The following is a 9,719-nucleotide window of genomic DNA, read 5'->3' on the forward strand; positions in this document are numbered from 1 at the left end:
GTACTTGCATACTCCGCAGTGCTTAGGACGTGGAACATTCTTTTGATGTGTGACGAACCTTGGAAAGAAGCCTACTGCTTCCTGTTGGAGGTACGAGCAGGACTCGGGTTTATGCTACCACTCCGAGAACGAAGTTGCTCGTATAAGCGATCTTTCCAGTCTGGAGTATCGTATGCCGACGGTTAGAGGAGTTGTGGATAGAAGGCATGAACCACTTTTGGGAACTACTGTATATGAGGACGTTCACATGTGCTGATATGGGAACATATTATGTTAACTGTTGTCAATTGAGACTGTTGCGGTATGCACATCTGTGTCTCCGTTGTCCCCATTTGTATCAGCTAAGATATTAGCTAAGCTATACCATCCCATTCGTTACTCATAAGTTATTGGTGTATAATCAAGTCTTGCTATCTGTAACAAGGCCGTATTGAGTTGCATACATCGGCACAATCATCCGAGAAGCAACTACCTCAAGCTCTTGTGTAAAGACCACTCTGTTCAACAAGTAACGGTTCAATTGCTCTATGGTATCTCCCAAGGCGTCTGACCCAGTACTGACTGATGACAATAAGAAGAGCAGTACTGAGCAATCCCCACCTGTGTGGGCTTGGCAGTTGAAGAAGGAGCTAGATTCGTTGACGGAGTCGATTGCAGGTATTAAGTCACAGCTTGAGTCCAACGCTGATCACAAGACCAGACATGATGCAAATGGTACTACTGGTGCTACTGGCGATGACAGCAAGGATGGTCCTACTAATACAGTGCATGGTATTGTTGAGGAGGTCAAACAACAGCTCGATAGCACTAAATCTGACCGAAGTGCCAAATCGTCGTTGGTGATAGAGCCTTTGGTTATCATGAAGATTAGCAAACAAGCTAAGTCTGCTGGTGTTATAGAGGGAGGCCGATTCTCTGGTGTGACTGATAAGAGGGGTTACATGATTTTCAAGAAGACTATTATGAATCAGCCAGAGATCCAATTTTCTGGCACGGGGGAGCTGTCAAGTGCTTACCAATACTTCTATATCATCAATAATGTATCTACTCCTCTACAGCAACTGATCAAGGAAGCTGCTTCATGTCTATAAGGTTTAAGCAGCTCCTTGCTGAGCACAATGTTGTCCATGTATACACGTTTGGGTTCGATGCGGCACGACGAGGTTGGCTTGAGCGTCCACATGCTGAGTTTTCATCAGTTATAAGGTGTATGACTAATGATCGTGGTCGATCTATTGAGGGTGTCAGGGACCTGAAGTGTTTGGTGAGCAAGGCTACCTATGTCGTAAACAACATCCCCTATGAAGCTGACAATGACTTATGTCCATGGCTATGCATGAGACCAACTGGTGGTCTAACGGCCACACTGTTGACACGTGACCAATCTGCTATCGCTGAAATTAAGAAATGGCTAGGATCGGGACTGCTGTATGATGATTTAATTGAACCACTTGGTTCCTTGAAGGAGGCTTACCTCAACGACAATATCCGTACTTTATCAAAGCTGAAGTCATTGTGGATCCGCCGGAAGGGCGAAACTAGAAGACGACTGGCCAAGATCCGACGTACTGACCAAGACTCTATAACAATTGGCGATACTGTCTGGCGTCGTAACCCAACTGCTGAAAAATATGGTACCTTATTTTCTGGTCCCTATGAGGTTGTTGACCGTGATGGAGCAACTATAAGTTTGAAGAAGGCAGATGACGATGTGATCATGCAATGCCCTGTAAACCAGTTGAAGAAAGGACGAAGACCTATTAAGACCGGTAAGGGTCCTACTTCTTCCACCTTCCTGGAAAAGGGTGTGCAAGTTGAGGTTGAGCCCGAAGTGCATGAGGAAGAACCTCCAGTGAGCCGAGAAGAGTTGAAGATATGGCAAGAGGCTGTTATGAATGACGGTGCTGGGGTCATGACACGAAGCCGCAAGAGGGCAGTCGACAGAGTCTCAGATATGTTGAAGTCTAACAAAATTGCTCGTAAAGAGTGACTGCTAGTATACAAGTTGTCATTTACTGGCAACTTGGGGGAGTGTGCTGATATGGGAACATATTATGTTAACTGTTGTCAATTGAGACTGTTGCGGTATGCACATCTGTGTCTCCGTTGTCCCCATTTGTATCAGCTAAGATATTAGCTAAGCTATACCATCCCATTCGTTACTCATAAGTTATTGGTGTATAATCAAGTCTTGCTATCTGTAACAAGGCCGTATTGAGTTGCATACATCGGCACATACATCAATAGGAAGGGATGGAGCAGCATTAAGCTGATGTGTGTTGGTGACACGGTGTTGATGACATTGGCTATAGGATACGCCACTTGCTCGCAATCGGCCGGGCTCTGGTCGCCGGATATCACCGATGATGCAACGGTATTGAGCACTGAGAGCGCCGTACCCTCTCGGCTCTAGAATAGGATATGTCTCGCTGTTAGAGCCCTACATGGCAGTAGCTTGGTATCGTCAACTCGGAAGTAGGCGATATAGAGTATACTGGCATAGATTTTACCCCGACGCGGCGGGGCCATGATGGGCCTCTCACACTCAGTGTGACGGTACGACTTGGACCTCAGTGGAGTGTATTGCCTTACGTGTATTGGTCGGAAGCTTTCTCCGTAGTACTGGAGTAGTGGTAACTACCATTGCCAGCTGCTTCAACAGCTGGTCACAAGGTACCTTACCAGTCCTCACCCCGGCCTATGCAGAATCTCTGATAACACCTTTTATGAGGAGCGTCTACCTCCGCTATCTACGAAGGTTCTCTTCAGTGCTACCTGGGACTACCCACCTTCCTGATCCTCTAAAGTGTGTGCCAATGCTGACACCATAGCACGACTATCCAGGTCCCCGGTCCAAGGGCCCGAGCCAGACTAGTAAACATAGGGTGAACTAAGGCTAGACCTCGACCTGGATGCTGACTACTACCCGTCATAGTACTCGTTTCCCTTGTAACGTGGCTAAAGGGTATACACGCGAATTGGTACATACTACTTTACCTTGGTAACACTACCGATGATAACACAACAGCAGTGTGCAGAACAACTAATGCATGAGCATCGGGTAGACATTGGTCATGGAGAGCAGCTCTAAACATCGACCTCAGAGCCGCCACTAACACCCAAGGAGGATACTGCTGTAGTAGTGGGACTACACACAGTAGATAGTGAGTGGAGCACAGTCGATATGCTCACCTCAGCGGAGGCATATTGGATGCCTGTATAGCCATGGCATTAACCTTATCTCTGATAAGCCTCCAATAACCATCACCAGACATTTTCACTGTTGATAAAACCAGTACAAGGCTATCTGAGCTATGATACTACCTCTGAACTTGGCGACTACATCCTTGCGTTTGGACTTCATCCAAGTGTAGGGGACGTACCATACTAAGCCTACAAGGCTTAGGGCCAACAGTGCCATGGTAGTCCTATCCCGGATGAACCGTGCTGAAGTACAATGACGATAGGATAACACATACTAGTGGGAAATAGTACCCCATGTACTGTTCTGTCGCACCAATAGGTTCTCAGGTGTATCATGTATGAAGACCTCAATATTTCCAGTAATCCCGGCATCCCTGCTATCTCCGTCATGACCATCCTAGTAGAGGTATTACTCACCGTAGTTTGGATACTATCTTCTCCTTGACCTCCTCGAAATCCGGCCAAAACACCTCCTTAGTGATGAACACAGCCTCAAGAGGGTTGCTTGTATGGAGGAAGTCCTCAACTACACAAGAACGGGAATGCCTACAATATCGTTATACTTCATCATAGGCTCACGTTTGACTCTGTCGCCTTGGTCTACAAAGCCCTCTCTTTTCACAAGACTCTCTACATCGAAGACTCTGCTGATCTCAGGTAGTCCACTGAAATGAAGCCGTGCTTTGAAGAGGCGAGCCGCAAGCCTTACTCAGCAGCAATACGTCTGATCTCCAACTTAGCCCCTTGGCCATACTGTACGAACCTCCGATAGGCGAATACAGCAAGGAACCGATCCACGGTAGGATTGGCCTCACAGGTTAGAGTGCCTCCACCAGACTGACAATGACAAGTCCTATTTTCGGATCGACTACTGTGAATGATCAACTCACTCTTGGCAAACGGGAAATGTACCCAATGTTCCTATCAGCAGCAGCACGAGCTTTGATGCAGAAATGGCCACCAACCATAGCCAGACATAACACACTCAATAGGATAAGTATCTCCACAATGGGCAAGGGTTGGATGCTGCGTCTGAGGGTATAAGATGGTGAACAGCAAGCAGAGCAACGATCTTACCGTGGCCTTGAGTCATCGAAGAGAGGGCTGTCTTTACCTCCTACCCGAGGTCTATCGAATATGTCCTTTGGTATAGGGGGTATCTTGTATCCACCCTTGGTAGGAGTATTGGTTTGATTACCAGTAGCCGGAGACTGCGTTCCATTATTAGCAGTAGTATTAGCGATGGCGGGTCGACGTGTGGTAGGCGTAGCTTCCCCAACTGGGAGGAAAGGCACTGTCGGGACAGGTAGCGACTCCTCTCCTAGGTAATGTTCAACATCGCGTACTGGTTGTGGTAGAGTAACATTGTCCAAGGACTTGACGAAGTCCTCAATGCCTGTGTACAATACCCTTGTCTCCTCGTCTATGTCATGGGCTAGCCAATTGTTAAGTGTCTGGTTGGCTAGCACCTCTAGCATAGCCAATAGCCCACCCAACTCATCGACCACACCAGTAATGGTAGCATTCCTCACAGAGGAGCTCACCTCATTCATCTCCTTCACGACGTTCTTGAAGGCGATAGCAAAGTCTTCCACAAGGACCCTAGTGTCGGGTAGCTTGGAGCTTGACTCGGCAGCAAGCCGAGCTAAGGATACTACTAAGTAAAGAGGTCTAACCATTGAGTAACAATAAAATATGAGAGAGTCGCGGTCACGACGAGGACGACCAATGCACGATGCTCGAGTTTGATGAATCTGCGCAGAAGTTGAGGAAACGCAAGTTTGATAAGCAAGGCAAGACTTCGACGACGCCCCTCGCAGCTACTACCCACACCCCTTCACTAAATTCACACCACTATCACTTTTTTGCCTGCCAAAGTGATGTTAATTTGGTAGATGTTTGTGCTACACCTTGCGTCGATAAATGCCTCATTTTCGCAGTCCACATAATTATCATGTCCATCGCCAACCGTGATGAGGCCAAGCGATGCCGGGATATTGGAATGAACGCTTTGAAGAGGTAATAGTGAGCTCATGAGTGCTCATCAATTATGTTTGATGATCATCAGTGGGGACCGGGATAAATGTATACGTTTTCTGGAGAAGTCCTTACGGATGTACGATGATCCTCATACTCATAGCCTCCTGGAGAAGGTAGTGGATGCATACTGAAGTTAGCGAATAATAGAGGGTAATAGGTACGGACTGATGGTAAGGACTCTAGTGATGCCGAGACCTCTACCAAGAGTTCGGATGCCTCCAAGACCACTACTGCCTCTCCTCCTGGTGTACGACATAGGAAGGGAGCTGAGCCCACCGGGAATGGGGATAATTCACGGACTAATAAGGATGGGAAGTCGTAGGATAGAGCTGACGGCTTGGCAGACGCTGATTAGATGTGGCAGATACACTGATGAGCAGAATCGTTTAGTGCAGCGTGTTCTGCGGACTCAGGATTATTATCAGATCCTACAGATAGACAAGAATGATGGATCTAATGATGTCGATGCTAAAGTGAAGAAAGCGTAGTAGTCTATTGTCCTCGGGTAATCATCCATATCGGCCTATATATAGGTATCGTAAATTGGCCCTTAAGTTGCATCCCGATAAGAATAGTGCACCTGGAGCTGAGGAAGCCTTCAAGAAGGTCTCCAAGGCATTCCAGTGTTTATCAGGTAGCTATCCACTATCGAAGCATCACCATTGGAGTCTTCTGTCCTTCAGATGAAGGCAAGCGTCGTACATACGATCGGACGGGTAGAGATCCGGAACAATCAGCATCCTCTTCGGGAAGCTCTGGGCGACCAGTAGGGTAGCTACCGGTATCCTGGTGGTCTATTTTCTCTTGCAGGATGACTTCATGACAGCTCAGGATATTTTTGATGCATTCTTTGGCGTACCTCGACAGAACTCACCGGTACTATATCCTTCTGGTTATTGAATATCACCCAATTTGTTCAGTTCTATGCTCAACATGCTCAACATCATCAACAACAATACCACCAGAATAATACCAACAGTATGCTCAGTGCTCTTTATGCTAGTATCAGGTCATCAGTCTCAGGTTTCAACATCCTACAGTTTTTGCCCCTAATCATGCTACTTGTTGTTACCTTATTGGCTAACTTCAACACGAATAGTTCTTATAGCCATCAGAGGTAATGCTAATATTATATTCCTCAGTGTCCATTTTACTGGATGATGAATTGTCTCGTATGCAATGCAGACTCTGTATGTTTTATCGGACCACAGTCGCATCAAAACTAACACCTTGTAACTGATGGTGAATTTCGCTGGAGGCGTGAGTTCACTGAATGCGCCCTATTCCGCTGTGTATTGGTCTAGTGTGCCATTGTAGACTGCTATCACTTCTATCAGGCCCAAGTTTTCGTTCACTCCAACAAAGTCGTATACAGTCCAGGAGAGTACTCCAGACATGCACATCCAATATTATGTGCCACCTACCCATGCTGCCAAGTACCCTGCAGGCTCTACTGAGCGACAGTAATATCATTCATTATGACTCCATATTATGGTTACACTCTTAGGAGATTTGATACCACTGTGGAAACGTCATATGTGAATAATCTGCTGGCGGATTGTGATTTCGAGGAGCGGAGCATGGTGCGGAACATCCAGCTAGCCAAGCGCCACCGTTCAGTGGAACAATTAGAGCAAGCTAAGAATACACCCCGTCCATCATGCGATAAACTGAATCGATTGAAGGTGAGTCATGATACGATGCAATGATAGATGAGCATGTTATGGTATCAGGAGAAATATCCTCGACAGTATAGACAGAGTGTTCAGTACTGGTATTGATCGTGCTAGCATTCTCTTCTATTATCGCATTATCCACCAAAGCTGCATCATTTGTAAATATTGCCACTTACCAGGTGTTACCTGGACAAGATTAACACAACTGAGTTGCGTTGTTACTATCAACACAAGAGAGGTATTCACACAGAAAAGCGATGTTCATTATCAATGGACAACTTATAACCAGAAATCAATACTGTGCATCGTGTTATTACAGCCTTTAAGGAAGATAATGATATGAAGTCACAGACGATAGTACCAGTCGTTGCCCACTATTGGAACTGCTACTGGCTATTGAAGGCTGAGGGTAATGATATTACCTTTAACAGTCGAATATTAATACACTATGTAGAAAAAAGAAGACAACTATGACGAGACATCAAAAAAGTTGAAAGTACAAACAGATCCATCATAGTTGTCGTTCTCAATACCGCCGCCATCATCGACGACTTCCCTGCTGAGAGGGAAGCCGCCAACAGGTCAGACCTCAGATACTCGTATCAGTGGTAATGCACTGCAATGGAGGGATGATGATCATTGATACCATTCTGAGTGGTACCATAATGAAGATGATATCCAACACGGCAAGACCATGATGGAGATGAATATGATCTCGAAGGTGATGAGCCCGTCCAAGATGGTGATGAAGGGGTAGCAATCGAGCTAATCGAATGTCTCGGTAGCGAACCAGGTTTACTATCGAAAGCACTCAGAATACCCCTGTCACCGATGGCTGGATTAGATGTCGAGACCGTCTCGGTTCCGGTCTCGAGTTTGCGCTTGTTCTGGAAGGAAGTGGTCTCACATAGATTACCTTGAATATTATGTTCAGGATTATGGAGAATCCTCCTGACAGCATCAGAGTCACTCATAACCACAAATCCCATGTTAGGGGGCAATGTGGATGTATGAGATCGAGTCTTCCTTTGCAACAATAGAATGGTCACAACGTGACCGTAAGAAGAAAAATATTTATGAAGGACAGTAGAGACATTAGCTTTAATCAATTGGATTTTCTTAACACATACAACCTGTTCATCAGGGATGCAGGCCAACATATCTAAAATACGCCACAACGGCCAAGGACCACTACCATCATCATGATCACCAGAACCGTACTCTTCATCAACACTATCATACTTCCTGTCACTCTCCTCACCCATAGTAGGAATAGCATCAACCGGGATGGTAGTAGGAGTAGCAGTATGCTCATTATCAGTAGTAGTAGTATCAGTCAACTCACCCTTCACGACAGACGACCAAGATATAGTAAAGTTATTAACAGGCTTAGTAGTGGTCCTCGTTGAAGATGACCTCCTAGTATTAACACTAGCAGAGTGATCCTCACTTGCACCAACAGTATGAGAATAGGCAACATCATTATCAGCACTATTAGCTGTACCCCTGATAGCATCATCCTCTGCAGTATCCTGTTCCATATTAACAGGAATGATTGTAGAATCCGCCTTAACAGTGGTGGTAGTAGGGGGCGATAAAGTAATAGATGTTGACTCTAATAGTTTACGAGCGGTTAGATCTCTGAGATTCTCCCTCGTTCTGTCCAACTGTTGTTCTAGTATACCAAGATGTGTACGAAGCCCAGAATTCTCTTCTCGAACTGATCGCAACAAGGCCTCGGAATGCTGTAAGGTTTGTAATATATCACCCAAAAGGATGTTGTCGTTGGTGTCGGTAGTGGTAACCAGAGCTGCATCAGTATCACCGTCGGCATCATCGTAGAAGCTACCACCATGACGACCCATAGTTGCCACAGCGCCACCGTCTTGTCGCTCTGCTGCTACTGCTGCCACAACCTCCTTAAGAAAAAGTTCGTCGTCCTCGAAGGTCGAAATTGGAGGGTTCATCCATACACAGTTAAACTAATAATTACCACCACATTACACTTCCTATTACGACCCCTAGTAATGACCATTACGAATTCAAACTATTCAAATGGTTAGATTTCCGCTAAACGACGCTTTGGTGACATCGCTCCGCTGAAAAAGCGCAGAAACGCGGAGAACCAGGTTTCACCAACTCGCCAAGCTTGGCGATTTCGGGTCCTAATGAACTCTCGCCAACACGCTCAATCATGGGATACGACCGCTTCTGGACCATATTTCACCTCTCTGGCCTCGATACCTAACGAATTTCACCGAGATGTGGCGGAAACTGGTTGAGGTAATCCGTAGTTTCGTTCGCCCAAATGATCTATCTCGTTCTGTGCGCACGGTTACAGCAACTTGGTATTGGTGTAACATGCCCGTGGCCCACATATTGCTATAAAACTTGGTGAACTTATCGGTATTCGCCAAGTACGTGTCGCAAAACGCCGATATATTGGTATAATCATTTGTTTATGAAGATTACACCATCTTTGGCGATATCCGCCTTTTATCGATCACGCTTGGTATGTTCTCGAGTCGGAGTCGAATATCGCCAGGTGATTTGTTCAAATCTGGTGTTGTGACAGGCTTTCGCCACAACTTATTCATGATTCCTGTCCGGCGAAAGCCGTATCAGGACCGTATACTGCCAAGTTGGATTTAACCGCATATAATGTCCGGTTAAATCCAGCTTGGCAGTATCAAGGGTGAATTCACTTACATCACTGAAGTGTGCCGCACACTTCAGTGACTCTGATTATGATTATCATGTGACATGATTCACAAGACATGGTTCATGTCTTGTGGTTGG

At 45.9% G+C, this 9,719-nt stretch overlaps 5 protein-coding genes across 5 annotated transcripts; 3 read left to right on the forward strand and 2 right to left on the reverse strand.

Moving 5' to 3' along the window:
- Positions 1-527: 527 nt before the first annotated feature.
- Positions 528-1,091, forward strand: Pmar_PMAR009075 (hypothetical protein; the record flags this gene model as incomplete). The annotated part of the gene is made up of 1 exon (XM_002768391.1): positions 528-1,091. The coding sequence occupies one exon, from the start codon at positions 528-530 to the stop codon at positions 1,089-1,091; it is 564 nt and encodes a 187-aa protein (XP_002768437.1).
- A 119-nt stretch (positions 1,092-1,210) lies between these two features.
- Pmar_PMAR009076 (hypothetical protein) lies at positions 1,211-1,990 on the forward strand (the record flags this gene model as incomplete). The annotated part of the gene is made up of 1 exon (XM_002768392.1): positions 1,211-1,990. One exon carries the CDS (start codon positions 1,211-1,213, stop codon positions 1,988-1,990), a length of 780 nt encoding a protein of 259 aa, XP_002768438.1.
- A 1,097-nt stretch (positions 1,991-3,087) lies between these two features.
- Pmar_PMAR009077 (hypothetical protein) lies at positions 3,088-4,883 on the reverse strand (the record flags this gene model as incomplete). The annotated part of the gene is made up of 9 exons (XM_002768393.1): positions 3,088-3,148; positions 3,193-3,280; positions 3,325-3,447; positions 3,496-3,578; positions 3,622-3,730; positions 3,784-3,869; positions 3,914-4,041; positions 4,095-4,236; positions 4,282-4,883. 9 exons carry the CDS (start codon positions 4,881-4,883, stop codon positions 3,088-3,090), a joined length of 1,422 nt encoding a protein of 473 aa, XP_002768439.1.
- Positions 4,884-5,142: 259 nt separating this feature from the next.
- On the forward strand, positions 5,143-7,078 carry Pmar_PMAR009078 (molecular chaperone DnaJ, putative). Its single transcript, XM_002768394.1, has 12 exons — positions 5,143-5,223; positions 5,273-5,357; positions 5,402-5,562; positions 5,609-5,728; positions 5,778-5,878; positions 5,928-6,010; positions 6,055-6,120; positions 6,165-6,222; positions 6,268-6,361; positions 6,582-6,707; positions 6,752-6,929; positions 6,978-7,078. Exons 1-12 carry the CDS (start codon positions 5,159-5,161, stop codon positions 7,023-7,025), a joined length of 1,185 nt encoding a protein of 394 aa, XP_002768440.1. The 5' UTR covers positions 5,143-5,158; the 3' UTR covers positions 7,026-7,078.
- Positions 7,079-7,760: 682 nt separating this feature from the next.
- Pmar_PMAR009079 (hypothetical protein) lies at positions 7,761-8,887 on the reverse strand (the record flags this gene model as incomplete). The annotated part of the gene is made up of 3 exons (XM_002768395.1): positions 7,761-7,807; positions 7,837-8,082; positions 8,116-8,887. 3 exons carry the CDS (start codon positions 8,885-8,887, stop codon positions 7,761-7,763), a joined length of 1,065 nt encoding a protein of 354 aa, XP_002768441.1.
- Between the last annotated feature and the right edge of the window lie 832 nt (positions 8,888-9,719).

Source organism: Perkinsus marinus, assembly GCF_000006405.1.
Source record: "Perkinsus marinus ATCC 50983 genomic scaffold scf_1104296968428, whole genome shotgun sequence".
NCBI lineage: Eukaryota > Perkinsozoa > Perkinsida > Perkinsidae > Perkinsus > Perkinsus marinus.